At 40.1% G+C, this 25,735-nt stretch overlaps 1 protein-coding gene across 2 annotated transcripts; it reads left to right on the top strand.

Moving 5' to 3' along the window:
- The first annotated feature begins 13 nt into the window (after positions 1–13).
- On the top strand, positions 14–25,093 carry ANXA2 (annexin A2). 2 transcript variants are annotated; one of them, XM_035335975.1, is made up of 14 exons: positions 14–191; positions 4,454–4,513; positions 8,296–8,395; positions 13,725–13,819; positions 14,560–14,616; positions 16,843–16,956; positions 18,616–18,706; positions 20,048–20,127; positions 20,456–20,515; positions 21,146–21,239; positions 21,955–22,050; positions 22,969–23,027; positions 23,653–23,775; positions 24,716–25,093. In XM_035335975.1, exons 2-14 carry the CDS (start codon positions 4,466–4,468, stop codon positions 24,773–24,775), a joined length of 1,077 nt encoding a protein of 358 aa, XP_035191866.1. In that variant the 5' UTR covers positions 14–191; positions 4,454–4,465; the 3' UTR covers positions 24,776–25,093. The 2 variants fall into 2 exon arrangements, with proteins under 2 accessions (XP_035191866.1, XP_035191867.1); XM_035335976.1 differs by lacking the exon at positions 14,560–14,616 and having other exon boundaries at positions 31–191.
- The last annotated feature ends 642 nt before the right edge of the window (positions 25,094–25,735 follow it).

Below are 25,735 nucleotides of genomic sequence, written 5' to 3'. Positions count from 1 at the left end.
CGTCGCCCACCCCGTCCCTCGCCCCTTCCCCAGGGCGGGCAGCGGGCGCGGCCGGGTGAGTCAGCGCCGCGCGGGGGGGGGGCTCCGGGGCGGGGAGGGCCCGCCCGGCCCTACAAAACCCCGCCCGGGCTGCCGCTGGCCCCAGCCGCTGCTAGAGCCGCCGCCACAGCCGCCCTGCCCGCCCTGGCCAGGTGAGGTCCCCCCCGGGCGCCCCTCGGCCCCCAGAAGCAGCGCGGAGCCGGGCGGGGGCAGGCGGCGGGGCCGGAGGGGGCGAGCGGGGGTCGGGGCAGTCGCTGCCACCGAGGGCGGGGGTCGGCCGCCGCTCTCCCCTTCTCATCCACCTCCTCTTTCTGCGGCCGTGCCCGCCCGCTGCTGTTTCTCGGCTTCCCCTCGGAGCGGCGACTCCAGGGGTGCGGCTGCCCGGGGCGCTTGGTGTGCCCCGCAGCGGGACCGGGCGTGGCGGCAGCGCCCGGGAAAGAGGAACCGCCGGGCAGCCCGTTACCCGCCTCTCCCGGGGAAGGCAGGGCACGGCTCAGCCCGAGTAACGCCGCGGTACCCTCAGCTCGCTTTTCTCCCCCGGGAAGAGTGCGCTCGTCCCGCCGTGCCGAGGCTGAGCTGAAGGCGGCCACGGGGCGCCCCCAGCCCGGCGGGGGCGGCAGGAGAGGGGCGGCTGCCGCAGGAGGCGGCCCGGGCCCCCTGCGGCTCCTGGCGGCCCGGCCCGGCCCGGGCGTGGCGCTCCCGGCGCTTTGCAGAACCGCTCGGGGCTGGGAGGTGGCGGGGCTCCCCGCCCTCCTCCGCCCTGCGCCAGAGCACAGGCAGGGCACAGGAACGCTGCTGTCTGCTTTAACGGGAGGAAAAGGGAGAAGTTTTTTGTTGTTGTTGTTTTGTTTTGTTTTCCTCCCAGGGTACTTAACCAGGAGCTTGTCGTGTTCTTATGCGTGACTTTTTTTTTTTTTTTTTTTTTTTTTTTTTTTGATAGGGTTTTTCTTGTAAAATCTCCGAAGTGAAATGAGTTGAGTTCAAAGACATAAAGATCCTCATTTTTCTATGGTCAGTGTTCTCCTGGAATGGGACATTTCCTGGGTTATTAGTGTCTGTGAAAGAGAATGGTTCTAGAATGGTTTGGGGCTGCGTGGTTTAACAGTTTTGAAGAGCCTTTTGTTTACAGCTATTTTTTTCTTCAAGCACTTTGACTTCAAACGTCCTGCTAAATCTTGCAGTGTGGTTTGGAGAGAGAGTGAGCCTGCCAGATTTGTGCTGGTGATTAGCATAAAATATTCTGTAAGTGAAATAAGGACCCAACAGCTTTCATGACATATGTCAGCCACTGCAGCTCTTCCTCTTCCCCACTCTCCCTCATCTCCGTTGCCAGGCCTCGCCCTAGTTTGGAGACCTGACACAAATGTGCTCTGAGTGAGGCAGTTTCCATTCTCTCATTCCGGGGATGCCGTTTCCTTGGCTCATGTGTATGGGAACACCCTTTGCTCAGTCTCTGTCTACAGAGGTAGATTAAATTCTTAAAATGCTAACTCTGCTTATTGAGCAATGTAGTTGTTTGTGCATACTTGGCACTTTTTTCCATGGATCATGCGTGGGTTTATGTTTGTTTGGTTTTCCCCTAACATAATGTACCTGGGCTGCCTCTGGGATTCAAGGTATGGGGCTTTTCTGCCAACACTGAGGGGATGTGAAGTACAGACTAGACCCAATACAATAATAGGTTTGTGTACCACTGATTATTGTTGGTGGTGAATGCAGACTGGGGTCAAAATAGTTGTTCATCACTTTTAGTAAAATAACAATTTGATTCAGGTTACACAGTGCAAACTTATGAGTAAAACTGACTATAGAAAATTGCCTGAAGTTATTGAAGTTTCTGTTTACATTAGGGAGGTAGAAATGGATTCTTTCCAGCATAAGGAAGAACAAGCTGGTGCATGTATTTTCTATTTACATGCTCAAACCCAACCAGAACTTTTCAAATCTACATTGGATAGAATCAGTTCATCTGAAAAACACTTAGAATTTGTTCTCAAATGTGATGGCATTGCAAAGCAGGGTGTTACAAGAGATGCATTTGTTCTGAGCAAGGTCTTTCTCTGCAAAGTTTTTTGCAAAAACTCCCATTTTTTCTGTTGCCAACATGCTGCTGACGGACGGGTGGTTGCTATAGCATTGTTGTGTGCTGATGACACGAACCTTCCAGCCCCAGCCCTACGTGAGGGCGTGTTAGTTCTGTTCCTGGATGCTGTTCAAGTGTTTTGTTCCAACAAGCCTGATTCAATGTGGTTTTTAATTGATTTAGAAATAGGAGTCTTGCGAAAAGCTTTGTGAAAGATGATACTGCAGTGCTTTGCTTCAGTTTTTACTGGTGTTTTCTGGTTCTTTGTGGCAAGGAGGACTACAGGACTTCCATTGCTTATCTGTGGGTTGTAAAACTGTCCGAGTACAAAGGTCTCATTGTTAGGCACTTCATTTTATTGAAATAAACATGAAGAATTTCATAACTCAGGAATACGTCATCCACCTCTAAAGAGTATATATAATTAATAGCGCCAATAGCTCATTACAACTTCTGATGCCTATCTTTAAAAAGCCGGGCTGGATTTTTGCTCTGAAAAAGATTTATTCTCAAATAAGTCAACGTGTGACTGTGCTTTTCATTCTCTGCCCTTTTTTTCCTCCCCGGGATCTTAACGTCCCTTGAAATAGAGTTGCATTTGTTACTCATGCACATAGGTTGCTTCAGAAGATGGAAGGTTTTCTTGTTGTATGTTAAGTGAGGAAACATGCAATTACTGCATTTCTGCTATAAAAGCCATGTAATTGTGTTTCTGCATTTTATTCCTAAAACTAAGGTTTTCACTGCTTTTCTCTTGTAAAGAATGGGGGGGGGGGGGGGCGGGGATTCCTAGATGTTGAAACAATAAATACTTATCTACAGTTTTAACCAGATCTCTGCTATTTGGAAACTATTTCTAACTTCTTGCTAAATTCTGAGGTCTTGATTCCAGATCCAGTCATTGCCTGGAGGGTAGTTCTCTTTGTCTGGGATATTTGCCTGAGGAAGCCCCAAAATCATAAAAAGAGTCATGAGTAATTTCAAACAATGACAGCAAGTTCTGAAAACCTCTGGAATGGGCACGCCTAGGAGTTGGCTCGGAGGGCAGTGGATTGGGAACTGGTGACAGCATTGAAGTGAAGGGAATAGCTCCCAGTGAGGCTGAGAATAATGCAATTTTGATTCCAGGTCTAGTTATCAGTTAGTTTAACGTCACTGATCTTTAGGTGTCACTGAACTTTCTGTCTTACCTGTCATCAAGCCCGTTCTTTTCCCTGTTTGATAATGCTGTCTCTACAGCTTGACTGTAGAGCTCCTGAGAAGCAAGCTTTGATTTCAATGGACAAAATAATGTTTATTGCAGGTGCCAACCTGAGTGACTAGAAGGAAATGTGAATGGCAATATCCTTCCTTTCAGTAGAAGAATTTGCAAGCTGTGTTTTGGGAATGCATCAAGCCACTTAAATATTGCCTCTAGTGTATAACCTGGGGGGGGGGCGGGGGGCGGAGGCAACTTCTTCCTTAGTTGAGAGACCCTTCCAGTAAAACAGCAATACAGCCCTGGCAAACGTCCCTGCCCAGAAAGCAAAGCTGAAAATAAGCAGGGTGTTGTAATGTACATACATCAAATCGTTGTTTGTTTTTGCAATGTGTCAGTCTCAGGGCTGTTTTTTTTCTGTTTTTCTTTACATGTCTTAGCAAGATGTTGTACGGTTTCTGGCAGTGGAGCGATGGTATTGATTACCTTACCTCATGGGCTGTTATTCAAGCTAACATTTTAGAATAGTCTTTGTTACCTGGTATCTGACAGTCACGTTACTAATGGACATTTGTAGCCTTGTTCTGAGGTTCCTATTACTGGGAAGTCACTACAGTGCCATATGATATTGGAGGTGTTGAGGCCTGCATCCAGGATTAAAGATTAAACAGCGTTATGATTTTCTAAAATGTCTGCATGGATATAAATAGTTTCATTGTATTTTTTGAGCACCTGAGGAATTTAGCATCTGATTTAAATGCTGTTATTTGTTGCTGATGTTTGGATTTGAGCTGAACCAGGCTATACTCTTTCTCCACAATTTTCCTTGTACTGAGTTGTAGGTTTGGTTCATCTTCTTTCTAAGGTAGAGATTATCCAGTTCCTAAGCAGCAGAAATTGTTTTATAAGAAGTAAAGAAAAATTTTTGTTGTACAATAAAGTGAAGACCTTTCACTGTTGCATTAGATGTAGTAGTGTGGCTTGGCAACTCTTAAATCAGCATTCTTGCTTGGGATTAGTAGACTCATTGGATTGTGTCAGTTTCAGTGCTGCAGTGTGCAGATCTGTATAACATGCTGCTCTAACTGTAAATATACTTAAGTCTGCTTGTTCTATTTTTTCTCTCCCTCCAGCATTCTTTCACGATGTCTACTGTCCATGAAATTTTAAGCAAGCTCAGCCTTGAAGGAGATGTAAGTATTGTTATTCAAACCAGAAAAGTTTGTTTTACCTAAATGCTGTGTCTTTTTTCTTTTACAGAACTCTTCCAGCAGTTTTGCTGAGCTGTACGGTTCACAAGATTCCACACATCTCTGCTCCTTAGACTTATTTTGACTAAAATCTTGTCAGTAGTGGTCTGTTTTCAGCCACGAAGCTACTGTAAATCATAGGACGGTTGTATGAGGTGACTAATGACAGCTTGTCCAACTGGCCAGCAGCATGAGCAGTGTTCATGTGCAGTTTAAGCAACATGCTGGAAAATCACACTCTTTGACTTCTTACATTGCAACATTAGATGGTGGGGTTACCAGTGTAGTGTCAGGATATTGTGCCATGAATTTGTGGTTCTGTGATTGGTACTGAAGAGGAAGTGAATCCCATCTAAGCATCATTTCATCATGTTGCTTATAATCTTACTCTACATTTAAATTTTATGACCAATAACTGCAGACCTGAGCTTGGTACAAGCAAACTTTTGCCAATTTTTGGTACTCGTGAAATAAGTTAGACCGTATGATCTCTGTGAAAGAGCTGATGAAAATAACTCGTTAGTGCATTGTAAGTAACAAAGCTGCTTTTGTATAGCGAAAGTGGTCAGCTCTTCAGATTTCTGGTCCATTTTATTTTTAATGAGGAATTTCTTTTGGAATAATAATTGAACAATCTAGTCTTCCATGAGTAATTTCAAAAGTCAAATTTGAGTACTATCACATGCTTGCATTTTCATCAGAAATCCTGCCTGCCACAGAGCTGAAGAAATTCCAGGGATCCTATTTGTTCTGTAGGTCCTAAGTTGGAAACCAGCATTGAGTATGTAGTTCACATAAATGATTTGCCCAGTTCCATTCCCCTAAACAATGATTCAGCAAATCAGCTAATGTAACACAGTATTTCAGCCATCCATTTTCCTCAGAACAGGTTTTAATTTTTGTATTATAGAATAGTCACAGCTGAACGCTATCGTTTGCAGTAAGGGACATGTGCATTCTGCATCACTGGTATAGCAACTGATTTGTTTCAAGACCAAAAAACTGCCTTTAACTGGCCTGCTTGCTTCGGACTCAGACTGCCTTCTCTTTCCAGTAACGAAAGAGGGAGTTGAGGTGAAGTTAATCTGTGCTTACCATTTCTGCATCTATCCACAAGAGAGAATTGAAAGACTCTGACAGAGATCTTCCTGATACGCTTTATCATATCCTCTACACTGGGAAACGGAAGCCTGGATTTTAGTCATGACTGTATAGATCACTTGCAGGGTGATGTCAGGCCAACTCATTTGCCAAAGATGACTGGTGATTTCTTTTTATTTTTGAAGGCAGAGAATACTGAACTGTGGCTATCTTGAAAGATTCATGGTTTTTGTAAGAAATTTTTGGAAGAAACCTTTTGAGCTTTCCTGTTAGTGATGTTTAACCTCTCATTGCTGTTTTGTTCTTCCCAGTATGGTTTAATTCCTCAAGCTTGGAGGAAGTAAACCAGTTGTAGGATGTCTGAAACAGAGTAGGTATGTGGGGAAAAAGCAATCTTGCCCTGCTTTAGTCTGACCCAAACTGCTGGTGCATTTACACACTAGACTGAACTTTTACTGCTACATCCTGGAAAACTTTGTACTAAACCAAATGCAAAGTCAGTTGGAAAAACTCTTCTGTCTGAAAACATACACTAGCTGTACTCTGGTACCAGAGTAACGTGAGACCTTATTGTCTGGAATGGCTATTTTTCATAGGCAGAATAATCATCCTGATAAGACCTTTCCATACTTCACTGAAGTACCAAAGAGTCAATAAACATCACCCCAGAGAGTAAAACATCTATGTGGATGCTGATTTTGGAGGCAGTCCATTTACTGGTGGAGTAGCTGGCAGTTTTCAGTGTTTCCTGGATATATATCTGCATGGCACTTTCTGGGTCTTTTGAATGGTGCCTGGAGATCTGAATCCAACTTGTTACATGCACTGGGTGGAGAGACACCCAATGGCTCTGAGTGGCCCCCAGATGGCTTCACATTGCAAATATGCTATGTATTTTCTGGGTGTATGATGCAGTCTTGCAGTAAAATACTCTGTCCAAATGGCATGTAAACTATTTAGAGCTGGGTGGAAGGAGAGGCACGCAGCTGTGCTCAGCTCACCAGGTGGCTTACATGGGATTATCCAGCTATGGTGGTTAAACAGGAGGGCCGCGTTGATTTGTTCACCTGTGTACTAATGGACATCAGTTTAGGAATCTTTCAGGCACACTGATTTCTTTGAGACTGCATTGCTCATCTCCACTTACTGTTTTTGTTAGCAATTCTGTCTGCTGTCAGGAAAGGCTGTGCTTTGCGGTATGGCTGTGGGCCAGACTGCAGTCAGTTGCAGCCAGACTGCTAGGTTGAGCTGATGGTAAGAGATGAGCAAGAATGGTTCAGTTTATCAGTGATTTATGGACTCCCATCTCTGCAGGGTAACACAGATGTTCTCAGGCAGGTATAGTAGCTACAGCCAGAGGAATCTGTTCAGGACAGCATGACCTCTACAGGTCATGACAGCATCAAATGTAGTTTGTTTGTTTGTTTTTTAAAGAAACTTAGATTTTTTTTAGTTAAAATTTGTCTTCATTTTAACAACTTGTCTGTAAAAAGATCTTCCAGGCATATTAAGATACCTTAGTCCTGTTTATGAATCCTGATTTCTGTTAGAGTTGGGGACTGAAGCAAATGTTTCCAGGGATCCTTACCAAAAAAGCTTAGTCATTCATTCACTTAGGGAACAGCTATGGCAATTTCAAATATTAGTCACTATGCATCTTTGCCAGAGTTTTAGCTCTCTAAATTAGGCTCACCAGAATGGGATTTATGCATATTTCTTGGCTATTGATATGAAAATCTGTGGTTTAGTTTAACCTGCCCATGGGAGGTGATATGCGTTAATACATTACTTGCATTGAAGCAGCTGAGAAGAGCTCAGCTGCTATTCTCTTGACCTGCTGTTTGAAGCTGCAATCCTCTGGAGAGGGCTGTCATAAACAGCTGATAAAATCTGGTAACTTCTAATATGTTCCAGTTGTAGATACTCAGCAAACAAGTGCATTCTTAGCAGAGGTAATTTGAAGTGTCATTTAGTTTACTTTAGTTTTGTGCTGGTTAAACCAAGCATCTGGAGGCACAGACTTTGAAAAGGAGATAGTAAGTAGCTTGTGCTTTCCAGAAGTGTAGGTCCAAAAAGATGTATTTGGTGTTATGTTTAATGTCCGTGAAATAGAGGATTAACAATCAGCAAGTCAGAACAAGTTTCATGCTCTATCTCACTCTACTTATTTTTCTTCATTGTAGCTTGAAATCCCAAGTAACGTGTTGGCTTAAAATCTAAAATACTTCAGACTTTCAAAACAGTTGCTTAAAATTTCTTTGAATTACTTTTATGTAGTCAAGTTCTTTCAAATCTAGCCAAAAAGCTCCAGATTTTAAAAACTAGGATTAGCAAATAAATTTGGAATGTGATAGATTTTTGCTACAGTAGTATCCATTTGTACATATAGGTTGGTAAAGTAAACATGGTTGAATGGATTTCTGGACAACATACATCTGGAGAACAGTTTGGTGGCTCTTAGCAGATCTCAGTCTTCATAAATAGCCCAAGGTAGTTGTTGTATTTAAACATTTGGCTAAGTAACAGCTAACTAAAGGAGGTACATGTATTAGCTGCAGAGAGAACAGCTTATATTGTTTAACCTTTTTTTTCTTTTTTTTTTTTTTTCTATTCCCCCCCCGCAGCATTCTCTCCCTCCAAGTGCATATGCCACAGTTAAAGCATACTCAAACTTTGATGCTGACCGGGATGCTGCAGCCCTGGAAGCAGCCATCAAGACTAAAGGTGAGGACAATGGGCTGTGGGTTTGATCCAGCTTGTAAGCTAGAATGCTTACATACAAAAAACAAAACCAAACAAACAAAAGGTACAGTGTCACACAACTAGCATTCCAACATTTTAATGTCCATAATCTGGATACCTGTTTTAGGGTTTGGATTTTTTTTAGGGTTTTGGATTTCTCAGACCTAACCGATGAAATCTTAACAGAGTTAGATTTCAAGATATGTAAATGTATGCTTTAAGACGTGTTTTAAAAGGTTGTACCCAAGAGTCGTTTAGGTTATTGCTGAAAATACCCACTTGTTTTCTCTTGACTTACCAGTATTTGAAATTCTACTACTTTTCTGCCACTGAGAATCAAGCGTCAGCTTCTGTGGCAGTGATTTGGGACCAAGCTCTCAATTACAGATTTCTATTGGACTGGACACTGCTTCCTTTCAGCTCTCCAAGCACCTGAATAGGGATGGTTTGAACATCTTTCTCTGGGTTTTGAACTAAATGCTTGTGTATCTTATAGGGGTCAATGTCCTAGAAACAATAGAGTCTAGTTTCTGAAATGATGTTGCAATATTTGAGGAGTGAGGCAATATGTCAGTCCACTACTTCTCTGAACCGGGCTCCCAGGCGGACTTACATGTCCTTTTATCAGTGTCAGGATCCACCACTTCTCCTAACTGGTGGGGAGACCATGATGAAGCAGAAGAGATGCAGCCCCGTGGAAAAGCCTGGTGTACTGAAACAATCAGGAGTACAGGGAGTATGGGCTCCATCTCCAGGGTGATACTATGTTGGTATTCCTGGGGTGGTGATCCTTAATCCTTGACCTGCTCTAAAACAAAGAAAGGGTGTGTGCCAGGCTCTCCAGACTTTCTTGGGGCCTGAGAGGCAACACCTGGGAGAAATTTAAAAGCCAAACAATTTCTCATCAGAAAGAAATGCCTAGTCTTCCATCAGTGCCAGCAAAGCACATATTTGGTTTCCTATTAAAAGGTAAAATACTACCCCTCTCTAACAAGCATGAGTCTCCCTTTCACAAGATTTCTTAATTTAACAGGAGAAATCTGTTATATGCTCGTTAAAGTAGGTTCAGTTCTGATTTTAAGTGACTTTATGGACTGTTTTTAAAAAAGTTTATTTTATTTTTTTTAAGTAAATGTTATTGTTCTTGGCAGAAGATGCTTTGCACATATGTAGAGTTATGTTTAGATTTAATATGTATATAAACTACATATATTACAATCCTTGGAGTAGTCTTTCAAGTTGTATCTTTTGTAGCAACAGTACAGAATTTATATCATAGAGAGTCTTATCTCTGGGTAAAATTATTTGGATATATCTTATGCACTTTTATATAAAACAATATGCAAGTACAGCATTTGTGTTGGGGAGAGCTAGTTTTGAGAACTTACCGTTTAATTTTCTAGTTGTTTCCCAGCAACGCGAACGCCCTGTATCAGTGTCATCTCTGTTTTGGTGGTTGTGTGTGATGTGGGTAAAACGTAACCTTGCTGGCTGAACAACAGATCTATTTGCCTCAGGGCAAAAACCTGGGGTAGAATGTCTGACTATTCTGTTCTGTGTAATATCTCAGTACTCCAACATTCATTCACACTCTTCAGAGGTTAGCCATCTAGTTATCTGTTGCGGGATCTGTGAGAAATACTGTGGTGTGTTTATTGGGACTTAGATGCTATCTGCAAAAACTGTGCTGCACAAATACACTGCTCAGCCTTTTGCTGGGCTTTAACTGGAGTTGAATTTAGTGGAGGGTTGTTCTGTGTATCCAACAGCCTAGAAAGGGAGATGTGCAAGTATGGCTCTAGAGTACAGAAAAACTGGTGGCACTTAGGAATAGTTTGCGCTAGAGTTAACATAACGCCAGTGAATTGTTACAGTTCTATCTTGTTCCATTTGTAATAAATGTGATTGCTGTGCCATTTTCACTTTTACAGTATTAAGGTTTTCTGTAGATTTCATCTCGTGCCATAGTATTTTCTTTTTAAGTGTTGTTTTGTTGCATAGGACAAGAAATCATTTAATATCTGTGTAACACTCCGTTATGCCCTTCATGTTGTATAGATTAGCTCAAGTGTATGAGCTTAAATAAAGGAAATACTAGTAGAGCATATGCTAGATTTCCTTTTCATTCTTTGTAGAAAAGAAGACTGCTAAAGTCTCTTTCTTGTTTCCAAGTTACTCCCCAGAATTATGACTTTATGCATCTCAAATAGTTTAAATAATTTTATTGTCAGGCTAGTCTGTGAGTAGTTAAATACTTGTGCTCAAACCACAGCATTTTGTTGAGGTCAGTGGTATATATTTCGATTCTGACTTGCAGAATTCCTACATAGGTTTTATTGTAGGAAAGTGTTTGTGACATACATACATACATACATACATACATATATATATATATATATAAAATTATGTCCAGAAGTCATTAAAACATTGATGAGGTGTAAACCATAGTGTAGGTCTTGTGTAAAACTGAATTCACTTTTTAATGTGGTGTGTTCAACATGCCCATACCTTTTACAGAGTTTTTCTTGTTTTGGAGTAAAACTTCAGAGGAAATGTGCTGGCACGCTGGTGAGGGGGGACAGTGCCTGAAATCCACCAAACTGTATCAGTTGATATTGAGAATATTAATTGTATCGGTACAGGAACATTTCAACACAGTTTGGGTTTGGAGCAATCTTAGTAAGCAAAAAGCCAAAGCTCAAATTATAGTCCTATTTTATCTGAGTTTTTCTCTTTAACGCCAGTGGGATCAGGGTTTTATCCAAGGAAAATAAGACAAGTCATGATCATGAGCTCAGTTGAATGGTCATAGGACTGTGTTGGTACCAGATCTATGATGGTTTTGAGGTCTCGCAAGGGCTAATTGCATACATCTCCCACTAATAACTGGAGCCAGCTACAATCCCACTTAATTGATGGATGCAGGTTGATGATCTCTGCCGTACTTCAGTGCTGTTAGGGCTGATAGCTTCTGGTGTTCTGTCTATTGTGTGTTTGAAAATGAAATTTGAAGAGAACAGACTTCAACTAAGTGAGCTGAATGAACGTATGCCGGCTCTTGCAAAATAAGAATGTTTGCTCTGTTCTCACCTCCTCTAAGGAAATTAGGAGACTGTTCGTATCCTCTTTTTTGTTCAGAACAATGCTGGTGCTGTTGTTTTGGCTTGTAGAAATTCAAGTATGGTGTCTTTTAACACAGAAAAAATTGTCTCCAACAGTTTGCATGTATTCATTTCCTCTTTTTTTCGCTGATTGAGCCGTAACACAGTGATCTTACCAACACAACAGATTACCTTGTTTAGGAGGAAAGTTGTCCTTTACTGGGGGAGTGGGGGTGTTGAAAGTATACTTTTTATCTAGTATATTTCCATCTGCAAGGAACATTCATGCTGGGGAAAAAAAAAAGCAAGCAACTTTGTTACCCACTGATAGAAATACACTGATGAAGTCTACCCTGAAACTTCCAGAGACTTCAGTGAACAGCAGAGAAAAATGTTTGAGCGGCTGAAATGCTCCACCCCAGCTCAGCAGATGTGAGTCAGCATCCTGTCCAGGCAGTACCATTCCCAAGTGTGCAGTCCATAAAATGCCAGAGCAATGAGTTAGCACATATTTCCATCCACAAAGTATTTGAATAAGAAATCTGGATGCAGTCATTTGTGGGCTTCTAAGCTATCACAATTGTCATAAAACTTTGAAATGTCATTTATCAGTTTTGAATAGTTAAATTTAGAATTAATTAAAACACTTAAGAGATTGTTCTATGCCTAAGCCCTGTAAAGGCTGAAAAGCTGTGTGTGTGTGGCCATTTCTGGACTGGGAGAATTTGCTTTATTTTGTAAAATGGAAACACTTTAAAATGTTCTAGCTGTAGATTATGGCTGAAGCGTGCAGTCAGCATGTTTTCAGACCAAAATTTCTAAGACGTATAATGCTTTCCAGGGCTTTTTCATATTTGCAGGCGAAGCTTACGTGAATAAGAGCACGGATGTAGGTCTGCCTCAATATGAGCTAAGGACATGAGGCTATCAAGTACAGTATTTCCACATGAAGAATGTGGGCAAGAAGGAGACAGGAAGCTGAATCTTTTGGACTCATCTCGTTTCAGATTCTCTAACTAGGAACTACAAGTTTTTTTGCAACATTCACTGTGATTTATTATATAATATCTATTGCAGTTGTCTCAGGCTGCTGTGAGGTTGCTTTTGGTATTAAGGAATATAAATGTAAATGGGTTCTGGCAGGGATCTGGGATCTGCTAGTAGCTGCTGATGCATTCTGTACTTTATGGTTTCTATCAAAAAAAATCATCATTTACGCTAATGTTTGCACAAATGTGAAAGAAGCTATTTGTAATGTTTGTTGTAGTAAATGTAAGAGACCTGAGTCACTCTGGGCTTGATCTGATGTCTAGTTTAGAACTTCATATTTGCTTCAAAGCCTACCATGCAATTCACTATTTAAAAAAATATATATGTATATATACACATCATCTTTCTGTTGCAGAACATGCACTGTATTAGTCTTATATGTACAACACTTAGAAATAGATTTTCCTTTTCTAAGCTTGTAGTTGAATGATACTGCATGGATTTGGAAAACTTCACTTAAGTTCATTTAAAGCTAAACCTTTACTGCTGCATTGTTCAACTACTAAAACAGAGGTTGGGATTTTGAGCACACAAGTCTCTAGCCAGCTTAATTAAAGCTCAGTGCAAATCTTCTAGTTGTGATTAAGAAAAAAAAAAATACAATGTTCCTTCCAGTGTGGAAAAGAACAAACAAAAAAAAACACAACAAACTACTATTCAAACTACTACAGCTGGGAGAACACAGAGTATACTGTTTTATTTACCCCATTTTTATGTTTGGAGTGTTAGTTAAATGACTAGAGGGTGAATTAGAAAATATACCCGTTTTATTAAGAAGCCTTAATTGAAAACACTGAACTCAAAAGACAGGGTAGATTTTAATAAGTTTAAATTGGTTTCAGTTGTAAAGCCTGTGTTCTTGAGCAACTTGCTTTGCAGAGTACTGAGTGAACACGAGTGAAGCAGAAAACAGAAGCAGCAAAACAGGTCATGGACTAGACTTCGTTGATATGTTTACTTGCCTGTGCACACAAAGATCTGCATTGCATTGAAAATCTGTTCTGTCTCCAATGCCAGGGCATTACATATACCAACTAGTAAGAGCGACTGAACTCTGCTCCAGACAGCGCATATGCTATGTTTTGAGTGTCAGAGAACATACTAATACAAAGGGAAGGGTAAAAAGAGTTTCCGTAACTCTTTGTCTTATGTCTTTGTAGGTGTGGATGAGGTCACCATCATCAACATCCTGACAAACCGCAGCAATGAACAGAGGCAGGATATTGCTTTTGCCTATCAGAGGAGAACAAAAAAGGTAACAAAACTTGCAGAAATGCCAATTATTAATCTTGTGGATAGTTATTAGATTTTCAGGCCTTGTACATCTCACAGTTAATTTGGAATAAGCTGGAGATAAATACTGTTTGGTTATTTTTTTTTCAGTGGAAGATGTATTTACTGTGCCCAGGTGTTACAGTTAAGGACTGGTAGTATTCCAAATAGGTTACATACGTGCAACTGGGACTGAAACCTGCTGGAGATGCTGTTTTCCTAGCACTTGTAGAAATCATGATGGGTAACACATCAGCCATCAAGATTCCATGCTGAAATGTGTTGAACAGTAGTGAAAAGCCATTGACAGCAAGTGTCTCAATTGGAAGGAAAAGGTGAAAAGTGATAGTTTTAGGGGAGATACATATGTTGTTAAGACAACTCAGCATAAAGAAAACATTCCATTTCTGTTCACAGGTGTAGTTTAAAAGAGAAAAGACTGCAGTCAGTTGTGCTACAAGGGCTGCAGATGTGGAACGAAGTGATGTAATGAGCTGGTCTAGGTACTATCCTGTCAGAAATATTGTATGCACTGATCTATTGATGGAGAGGAATCTGTAAAATAATAAGCAGCCGTCCGCATAATGAGTCCTTCTGTCTGGAAGGCAAGAGATGTTCTCTTGACTTTTGAAGTTGATAGGCTTATCAAAAGTTAAGTTTTATGCCCATGTAAAAGAAGAAACTTGTGTGGAGTTGGAATTATGATGAATGTATCTCTTTCAGGTTTGCCAGTCCCCAAATGGTAGTCCTCCAAGCCAGAACGCTCATCCAAAACCACATGTAAATCTGAAGTTTAGTTTTGTAAATTCACCAGCTGTTATGCATGGCTGATATAGACACATGTGCGGAAACACACATAGATTGGACACATGCATGTGTGCATGTCTGCACCTTGGCAGTCACTTCCTGTGGGCAGCTGGGGAAATGTTCTATATAAGCTGGACCCTAGTAGTCAAGTGTATCACTGTTAAATGTTTTGCATGACCACAAAAATGCAGAGTCAAGAAAATATGCAGCTTCTTTCATGTAAGTGTTTTATCTCTTCCTTTACCTTTTTTCCTTGCTGCAAACAAAACCAAACTGAATTTATCAAGTATAACAAGTGCCAAAGGATAAACAGCTATAGAAATAATGGAAATCTGCAGTAGAAACCACTCAGTGAAATAAACAACTGAATGGTAAGAGAGGAGAAAATGAAATACAAAGACGTATCTTGTTTAGTGATGCAGGTATATGTTCCAGGGAAACTGTCTCATGGATTTCTTTGGCAATGCATCATGGTAGGCTGCTCATTTTGTATGTTGCAGGATTTCTAAGTAGATGAGGAATGGTCTGATCTATGCAGTCCTCCCCCATCACAAGCATGAATGGAGTTACCAGTGACTACTGAGGGATCTGTATTTGTGTCTTTCCAAAGCTTCACGTGTTTCTGGTCAATCTGAACTGCCACCAATGATCTCCAAGTTTGAAATGATCTGCTAATATCCAGATGATCATTTGGAACACTTAGTAAAATCATCAATTTATAAATAGCAAAGAAAACAGTTACCTGTCCATTGCCCGCTATGTGCTCCTCTCCTAGCTGCGGCAGAGGATGGCAGAGTGGAGCCCCTGCTTTCTTACGTCGGGGGAGAAGTTCTTATCTTTCCAGGAGCCTGCTCATATGAGAGACCATGTTTTTGATTCAGTTTGGGGTGTTTTGTTGCAGTTAGTTTGGTAACTCATTTTCTATTGATTTGTATTTCCTTCAGCCTTCACACAAAAGCGCAAAGATTGCAAAAACTTTACTTGTTTAATTGTAATTCATGTCACTGTTACAATTCATTTTAGAGGTATGTGGTTATTCTCTGTTTCAGCTGATGTCTGAAGAATCTGTTTTCTCACAATAAATAGTGAAATCTTTTATGCAAACAATTAGTGTACTAAAATATCTGTTGGACTAAATCAGCTAGATGTCCAAGACTCAAATGTTGTGGTCAATCCATGCAGTAAGTGCCTAAAATATTAGCATATATTAGCATCCTGGATTAAACTGGTGACTTTGGAAATAAATGCCTTGGCTGTTTATATCTCTGATACAGATTTATTTGCAGTTTTGCTGAACCTACTTCATCTTTTTCTCCCCTACCCCTCAATCTCACAGATTGTTAGTGTAGAAACCAGCAACTGAAAAGCAACAACTCTCCTTTGAGTGCTATGTACTTACCTTCAGCTTAGGGAGGGTATTGACCTGTGTGGACTCCAGGCTTGATTCCAGGGATTTGAACTTCGGAACTACACTGCACTGAAGCTGATCCTAACATTATTCAAGTTACATCTGAACTCCATAAAAGAGGAAATGTCACTGACTTTGATGCAGACTTGCATGCATCCTGTGAAGTGAATATATGTGTCTCTTCCTCTAGGATTGACTGGTGATTAACAATAGACTTTGGATACACAATTCTGATAGTTTTCTTGAAGATCAGGATAATTTTTCTGCCATTAAGGATCATTCTTTTTTTCTTCAACCAGCTGTTTGGGAACTGGGCCTTTACAGTGGAGTAACTGCAGTCAGTTTTCCAATGTGTCAGCTAATATAGGCTTGTGATAATAGGAAAAAACACAAATAATATGCTACAGGGAAAACTGAACGTATGATGGAGAAACCCTGACTGCAGGGAGTCACACTCAGATCTGTCAGTGCTTATTAGATCTAACAAAGTGTCAGTGCTGCAAGACCGGAGCTGAGCTGTTCAGAGTCACTTGGATGTCTCTGCATCATGCTTCCCAGCCACCAGTGAATTTCTTCTTATATTGAAAAGATGAGAAAATTTTGATTTGCCCTAACTTCATTTTTAGGATTTCACAAAACAAAAGCTCTTTATGTTCTGTTTCCTTGTCAATTGTTTAAGAAACACTGTTGCAGGCTTGGAGACGTAAAGAAAGCACTACGGGCTAAATTCACTGGAGATCAGAAGTGAGCCTTAATTTTGTTCTTCCATTCTGTCTCCTTTTTCTGTACAGGAACTTTCGGCAGCACTGAAATCTGCTCTGTCAGGTCATTTAGAGGCAGTGATCTTGGGCTTGCTGAAGACACCATCACAGTATGATGCATCTGAACTGAAAGCTGCCATGAAGGTAAGTGAGACTTGAAATTTCAGTCTGTTAGGCTGATGTCACTATGTCAGGAATGAATATGGCCTTTGTATTCAAGGGCAGCTTTCAAATACATCCATTTTTAAATTTTATTATTTTTATTTTAGTTTGGCACTACAGTTTAAGCATCCATCTGAAAGGAATCCAAAATCTCAGTGGGAAATTAAAGAAGTTCTGTGATTTTTTTCATGTTATTTTTAGTGTTAATTAATTTTTTTAGGAAAAAAAAAAAAAAGAATCAGTTCAGGTGTAACTAATAGGCTGCTCTGACTACTTGCTGCTCTCATGACTGTTCCTTTAAACAATGTACAGGTTCCTAGTACAAAAAAAAAAAAGAGCAGCTGCTAGCTGGAGCTATTAAATCCTCTGCATGCATTTATAGGCTGAAAAAGTAGTTTGCAGTTACTGGGTCATATCACTGATTTTGTAAGAACATTGTGTACCAGGCCTGCATCTATGTGGAACATGAGGAGGAGGGGGCATCAAAGCATTCTTGGAGCAGCAGTAACTCACTGAACTCAGTCCCCTACAGTCACACGCAAGCATGGAATAGGTCACTAGTTGAGAAACATCTGCTCTGCCAGCCACTAAGACAAGACTTTGAGAGGTGCTCATACCAGTGCTTTCACCTTTCTAAGCAAACCAAAGTTTGGAAGCTTGTATTTATAATCATCCCTTAAATTCCAAATATTCTTCATGATGTTGCTGTTTTCTTAATATGTAAAAAATAATAAATAAATAAATAAAAAAGTATTACAATTTCTATGCTGAAACCCAGAACAAGACAAAGAGCTGATTTACTAATTTGTCCAGACTATGAAAAGCAAGTAGAAAAGAAAAAATGCCAGTACTGAGGATGGTAAGCCTTTAATGGGAGAGGGGCAAATCCTTTCTTTGAGCAATCAGATGCTGCCCTCTTCTGGTTTAAGGCCAGGCTATCCAGAATTTGCTGTAAATCTAGTATGTGTGTAACATATGCCACACTATGTTTAGGATGACCGTATACTTGCAGCATTTCTGCTGCATTTACCACCTGAATACCAAACCATTACCTTAGAGTAGCTATAGGTACAGAGTATTATATTCTCTTATTAAGTCAGATACTCCCATCTCCCAAGCACTCAGTCTACTGTTCTGAATTTGCTTGAGCTTAAGATCGATTTGATTGTTTTCTTAACTTTGTTTTCATAGTGGGAGAGGTGTCTGGAGGGAGGTAGGGAAGAACAAATTGGTTGCTGCCCATTTGCATGCTAAGAATCAGTTTCATCCTGTCCTCTCAATAGAAAGAACCACACATAGGCTACAGTAAGTTTACTTCCAGCAGTTGTGGTGGTGGTGGTGAGGTCACTGAATGTTACAGACACTTATGAGAAATGCACGTTGCCCAGAGATAATACTTGCAACAAGATCTCAAAGCTATTGGAGAAAACTAATATTTGGCAAATAGAAATGTTCCATCTGGGCTTTCTCTGGCCCATTAGAAACATCTATACAGTTACCAAAAATATCTTTGAATGGTTGTGAAACTGTTAAGAGTGGGAGAAAGGAGAGAGGATAATGAAACATCTGTAAAATATTTTGAAACTGTTCAAGCATGTCTGTTTATTTCTAGCAACTAACTGAACTACATATCTGTTCCAGGGCCTGGGAACTGATGAAGACACTCTCATTGAAATCATCTGCTCACGGACAAATCAGGAGCTTAGTGAAATTAATAGAGTCTACAGAGAAAGTAAGTTCATTTTGAAAGTTTCAATGCATTATGTGTGTATTTGAAGCTACTTGGATAATACCCCCTTTGTATTGATTTCATTGATTTTCTTATAGCATGTCTGCTTTGATTCTCTGGTGCTTGGGTATAAGAAATTTTAAATTGGCATGTTGGATATTAGTGTGTGTATATAGTTCCATATGTTGCTCGGTAGCAAACAAGTTGGAGAACATTCACTACTCATCTAAGTTGTGTCTAAATGTTCTTTTGGAAGCTACATGCATTCTGTGCATGGTGATAGAATCCACGATGAAAGATGTATGGATTCTAGGATCAGTTATGCTATAAATAGGTCTATCTGAAATCCCCTAAAACATACTTAGAAGTTTTAGGTAGACCTGCCAGAAAAGACATGAAGTAAAACTTTATAAAAGTATATATGCTCTCTTTCAACTTTTCTATAAAGCATGTTGTCTGATTTAAGGTATAATTCATAGTTGATTGTAAGGAGCTATGACAGTGACCTAAGGTCCATCTTAAAAAATTACTTGCCTTAAATATTCATATTTTCTTACTGGCCATTCTGTTTGTGTCCATTGCCATTTGTAGTGCAGCTGTCCAGTACCTGTTTGTTTCTCTGAGCTTCAGAACTGAGCTTCACCAGAATTAGATTGAAATGGAGAAAATTGCTCTGTGCTAATGCTTAACTGTTGTCAAGCAATTCCACTAAGACACTGATAGAATCAAAAAGGACAAGCAAAACCAATGTAATCTTAATGATCCGTATTGAAAAAACTATGTAACAGCAATGAGAATGTCCTACTGTAGATGAAATTGCTGTAGAACAGTAGAGAGAGAATGTGATATTGTAGCAATAGAATATGATCACTTGGAAAACCACAAAGATGTTGAGACACCATACTGGAATCATATTCAACGTTCCTTTGTTCTATCATAACGGCTTTTGTCTTTTACATTAAACTTGTAGTTGCATTTGTCTAGTCGTAAATCTGTGAGTGGTGAAGGTCTACATGCTATGGCTGGCAAACAAGCAGTCATTGATAACTAAGAATGGTGTAGTAGTATATTCAGCTTCAAGCAAAATTCCCTTCCTTTTAATATTCTCAGACTCTCCTGTTATCTTTCCACACCAGGAGATACGCTTTGTTGACATGGGAACTCCAGAAACTAGCTGATAGCAGTGTTTTTTCTTTTGTATGCAAGCACGCGTTGTTTTCCTTGCTTTCCATATATGATTTAGATAGCTGTTTGCTGTGTATAAAACACAATGATTAGGTACTGTTCTTGTGAAGAGGTATTTGTAGGATACCTTTAGTTGAAAAAGAATTTTTTGTTTTCTAGTGTACAAGACAGAACTGGAAAAGGACATTGTATCAGACACATCTGGTGACTTCCGCAAGCTGATGGTTGCCCTGGCCAAGGTGGGTCTTTTCATCTCTTTCTGCTTTTCCTAATGTGCCTGCGCATTGGTAGTTGACTGGTGATTGCCAGTAAAACAACAGGATTTCTGATTCAATTTTAAACTTCCCTGTATTTTCAATCTTTTGAAGATAAGTAAAAACAATTCAAATGTTGAAGGATGGTATATTTTGACAGGAACACAGTGTTCATAGCAGCTTCATAATGGAGGTGAAGCATAAGTTTACTCATTTAGCAAACACTGTTTAATAAAACAAAAGAAAATATGCATGTAGTAAATTGCTTTCAATCTATTAAGCTTCTTCTAAATCCTGCTATCCTCATTTGAAGGGCAAAAGATGTGAAGATACTTCTGTGATCGACTATGAACTGATTGACCAAGATGCTAGGGTAAGTGCTGGTAAGAACCATGAAATATCTCAAGTTGGTCAAACTTATGCAGATATTCAGAGTACAATTGCTGTGAGAACTAGAAGCATTTATGAAGACAGGTGTGTATATTTCAGATTGTCTTGCATAGCAGTGTTTGCATGCTATCAAGGTATTTGTTACTTGCAATCTTGATAACAATTTTTATGGGCTACTTACCCACTAGTACCTGTACAGAAACTCTTTGTTACTTCTTTTAGGTACATAGAAAATGAGATCTTCTAACAAAAGGGAATATCTTGCAAAGACTGGCAAACAAAAAATTGCAAAAGATTTAGAAAGAGTGATTATTGAACTTAGTGGCTGTGTAATCCTTGTTGATATTACACCTGTAGGATATCAAAAGCAGTTCTGCTGAGGTAAACAGAGGTAAATACAGAGTAATTGCTTTCTATTTACCTCTACGCATAGTTTTAGTCTTGGTTTTGGGTTAGTTCTATATATTTTGTCCTTAGTGGTCTGCCCAGTCATGTGTCTTTTTGTATTTCTCCCACTGACAGAGTTCCAGTAGTGCTGTTTTTCTAGTAATTTTATATATATTTGAGATGTTTTTTGTGTAACTCATGATTTTGCTTTGCTTTCTAAATCCAGGAACTCTATGATGCTGGTGTGAAGAGGAAGGGAACTGATGTACCCAAATGGATCAACATTATGACTGAAAGGAGTGTTCCACACCTGCAAAAAGGTACTGTTTGAAAGAAAGATATTTTTTTTTTCCCTACAAGAGAAAGTTAAAGTGGTAACTATTTTATCCCAAAATTGATTGAGAAGAGTGTGAAAAGTAATAAAACAAGGAAATCTTACTCGAATACGTCTTGTTACAATTTCTTTAAGTATCTGTGGATGTGTTAATCTCACAATTTGAATGTATGTAGAGCTCTTTTTTACATTTTTTTACCAATTCTTTTTGCAACAATTTTCCAATGGTATGCCATGTACATTGATAAGGAAAATATTACAAACCTAGAAAGTGGGGTTGCGTGAGACCTTGAAGTGGTCCTTTAACTTTTCATTCTGTCTCAGGGTAGGCTAGCTATATCACACGTTTAAATTTGACATTGAAGACCATCAAGCAGCTTCTGTAAGCACATGGGGAAACCCATTTGAAAGTTATTTTCAGGAGCTAAATCACTGTTGTTTGAAAAAATACTAGTGACAGCACTAAGATGGTATTTTGCAGCATTGTGGAGGTGTACAAGGAAAACAAAAAGATGATAGCATGAGAACTTTATTATCAGCTGGCAAACTGGCTGTACTTAAGATGAGTTCTCAGTGGGACTGGAACACATATTTTTTAAATCATGTCTCTGCATTGCTCTGTCTGCATTTTTTGTTTGGGTGGTTACTTTTAACAACTCTTGGTTTGGCTTTGATTTCATCTGCTTTCTTTCTTGTAATAGTGTTTGAGAGGTACAAGAGCTACAGTCCATATGATATGTTGGAGAGCATCAAGAAGGAGGTTAAGGGAGATCTGGAGAATGCCTTCCTTAATCTTGGTGAGTTACTCTGAAGTAAAGTCTACCTTTAGATAGCGTCTTTTTCAGTGCACTTGCAGCATACTGGGATGAGAATAGGGCTCAGTTTCCTCTGTTTCTGCAGGAGAAAGAAACCAGAAGGGCTGGCACTATTTGGTCCATTTGCATATTTTAGGACATTAAAAGTATTGAGAGGTAGCATTTTTTTGCTCTCTGCAAAATATATGTCTTGCTTTCCAAATGAAAATGAAAAGGCATGTTTTGTGATCTGTTGCTAGTTTCACTTCTCTCTGATACTGAAGCTTAATGTTTATTTCCCCCAAACACAAAAGGCTGGAATTCTAGCTGGGCACATTAAGTATTCAACATGGACATAGGCTGGAGATTGAGGTGTGTGTGTGTGAGGGAAGAGAAAGTGGTGGATACTGGGTGGCTGGTATTGTGGCATGCAATGAAAATGACTGGAATATTGCCAGGTTTCATGGGACATTTTTAAGAAGAGAATTCATTTCAAACTGACGGAGAAACAAATTGTTTAAGGCAAACGCAAAAACAAAGACAGGTTAACCTTGGAAGGGATGCTTTGCATGGATTAACATGCAATGAACATGTTCAGAAAGAAGTAGTTTATAAAAGTAAAAGATAGACTTAAGAATGCTAGCCTTCCACCACACACAGTTTCATTCAGAGATGATACTAATGATGGAGGGAAATCTCTCTCAGATTGTAAGTATTTGTGCTTCAATCACAAGCTTAGCCAAACAACTTGTAAGTAACCTCAGCTAAAAATGATTTATCCGTGTCCCCTTTTGGAGAAACTTTTGGTGGAAACCTTATTTTGACTACTTAGCACATCTTCAAAAAGACTTCAAGATTCTGTGTTCTGTTCTTCCGTGTATGGTTGGGATGTGTACCTATTCATCATCTTTCTCTCTTCAGTCCAGTGCATTCAGAACAAGCAGCTGTATTTTGCGGACAGACTGTATGATTCCATGAAGGTAGGAAAGACTGTTCATCCTTACTAGTCATTATGTTCTAGCCATTGCTTCATCAAATAATTATTTCTTAGGTAGTTTTATTCACACGATGTGTAACTGGCATGTAGAAGAATGAACTAAGACTTCATATTGTTCAAAAGCATTCTTTAATAGCTATGCACATCTGATGTAGGGAAGTACAGGGGAGGGTCCTGTAATAATTAGATTAGTTGGTTGTTTTTGCAGGTAAACAAGAGCTGATAGCAGAAAATTTGTTAATTGAAATGCCAAAACAGATAACTAAATTTGTCTCAAAACATTTTCTTGATAAAAGGAATGAAGGAGAAACACCTGGTGACAGGCATTAGGCAATACCAGGAAGAAGACCTCCTGGTGAACCAGAACTGCGGATTGCAGTCTAGGTAGCTAGATGGGTGTCTAGAAGTTGGTCAAACACTGCTGATGAGAAGGGTATGTTCATGCTCCAATTCCTGGATCACAATAATGACTTTAGTTAGCAGGTGTAATTCATTGGAGCTTTTGTTGATGCATCTCAGTTGCCTGTAGTTCATTGTTTTTTCTGTCAGTTACAGCATCCTTTCATGTGTTTCAGCTCTTAAAGTTCTAAATGTGAATGTGCTTGTAGGGCAAGGGAACTCGTGACAAGGTCCTGATCAGGATTATGGTCTCCCGCTGTGAGGTTGACATGCTGAAAATTAAGAGTGAATTCAAGAGGAAATATGGAAAATCCCTCTATTATTTCATCCAGGTAAGTTTTCAGCTCTGTTTATATTAGTCATGTGGACATTCATAACCCCTCTTCTTTGGGCTAATTCTACCATTAGAATTCATGGGAGGTCTTTTAGAGGCTGCAGTGAGAATAGTAGGTCATAACCAATTATCAATGTCCAATAGAAAAACCCACCTTAAATTTTCAAGTCTACTGCTGGTACAGTTCCTGGCAGCCAATTAACTGTTAAGTGTGGGTTTCGTCCAATGAGATGATGTATTATAAAAGAAAATTTTGTTCACCCATCTCTATCTCAGACAAAAAGAAAAAAAAAAAACTTGCCCTGGGATTACTGAATGAACATAGATCATCTGAATTGTTGTTATCTTTCATACCAGTGCCCACGGAGTAGGCTTTTTAGCCAGATTTTTTGTCCTCTGTGTGATTGGGCAGAGGAAATATTAAGTGATAGGTTTTATTTAATTTGGGGTATAGGTAAGGAACTTGTGTGCCTGTTTAAAAACTGTTCTTATATCCACCCTTGCATCAGCAAGATATGTTCTACCTTGTTTAGATGTAGTTGCAATCAAAACCTTAAGCCCATATCTTTTCCTAAAGAAGTCAATTTGAGACTATAAGGAAGTCTTCAAAACTGAATTTAATGTGTAATTTTGTGGTGATTAGTGAAAAGGAACAGAATCAAGTCATTCAGCTTTCCTTTGTCGTGTTACTCTTTTTTGTACCAAAATTTCCTGTCTTGACCTTGCATATGTTTTGCAAAAATTATAAATAATTTCAATTCACATATAAGTAAAACTCAATTTTGATAGTCTGCTCCAGGCTGGCAAGGCTTGAGCTGCAATACAGGCAGGCCCACGTTTAGACTAATGTGTATGCCTTCTTATTTTGCAATTGTTTCTTAATACATAGCTTGCTTTTTTTTTTTTTTTTTTTTTTTTTTTTTTTTTTTGCTTTACAGCAAGACACAAAAGGTGATTACCAGAGGGCACTGCTGAACCTGTGTGGTGGAGAGGACTGAAAACTGTGATGGAAGAAGTCCAAATCAAGAGACGTGTTTTTTCTGCTCTTCCTATTACTGTAACCCTAGGAAAAAATGACTTGCCTGTAACCTTGACTTGCCTTCCTATCTGCAAGACCACTGTTATAGTATGCTTTCCAAGTGCTGTTTGCACTTCTCTCAGCAGCAGTGCTCTGCTTGGTTCTGCCAAAGTCCTTAACAGCATAAAGCCACAGAAACTAATGTTCCAGAGATAAGAGGTTAAAAGTGCTTCTGAAAGACTGCCTCTTTGTGCAATGTTTCTAATAAAACTTAAATAAAACTGATGTTTTACTTTAAGGTGTATCTCTTTTAGACCTTTAATTTGAAAATTAGGTGAACAATTGATACATATTTAGCCTTTGCCATCCATTTTCTGTATTTTTTTCCCTGTGGCTGAAGCTTTATCTTCCTCCCTCGAAGCCTTTCCCGTTTGGTTATGCAACTTCTTACGAAAAGCAAAACGGGTCCCCAGATTTTTATTTGTGTATGTTTGCAAATCAGTGACGGTAAAACTCAAGCCCCACGTGTGTTTTTGTGTCCGTGTCGAACAAGGGGCGAGTGTTCGTGAATCCCTCTACAACGTTCAGAACGGGCGGCACGCGGGGCCGGGCGGCGCCCTGCCGGGGTGCCTCGGGCCGGCCTCGGGCCTGTGAGGTGCCAGCTTCCCGCCTGTTGCCTTCCCGCCCTTCTGCCTGCGCGTGCCGCTCCCGCCGGGCAGCGCCTCGCGCCTGAGGGACGCTGAGCTCTTCAGAAGGCTCCGGGCAGCCCCTGCGCGCTTCTCGTCCGCCTCGGGGACCTGGAACCGTCCAAAACCCAGCCGAGAGGCGTTTAGGAAGCCGCAGGCGCACGCCGTGCCCCCGTAGCCGTGCCTGCCGCTTAGGGAGTCCTGTTTTCTGCTGTGCGGTGACAGGTATTTAACGCTTTATTTGGGAGTGTTGC

Source organism: Oxyura jamaicensis, chromosome 10 (assembly GCF_011077185.1).
Source record: "Oxyura jamaicensis isolate SHBP4307 breed ruddy duck chromosome 10, BPBGC_Ojam_1.0, whole genome shotgun sequence".
Taxonomy (NCBI): domain Eukaryota; kingdom Metazoa; phylum Chordata; class Aves; order Anseriformes; family Anatidae; genus Oxyura; species Oxyura jamaicensis.
This window is presented reverse-complemented; position numbering and strand designations above follow the sequence as displayed.

Excerpts from the sequence above, each read along its gene's own strand:
- ANXA2 (XM_035335975.1), top strand. The coding sequence starts at position 4,466 with ATGTCTACTGTCCATGAAATTTTAAGCAAGCTCAGCCTTGAAGGAGAT. Across the intron at positions 13,820-14,559 it reads ATCAGAGGAGAACAAAAAAG|GTTTGCCAGTCCCCAAATGG; the intron begins GTAACAAAACTT and ends TATCTCTTTCAG. Across the intron at positions 18,707-20,047 it reads TAATAGAGTCTACAGAGAAA|TGTACAAGACAGAACTGGAA; the intron begins GTAAGTTCATTT and ends TTTGTTTTCTAG.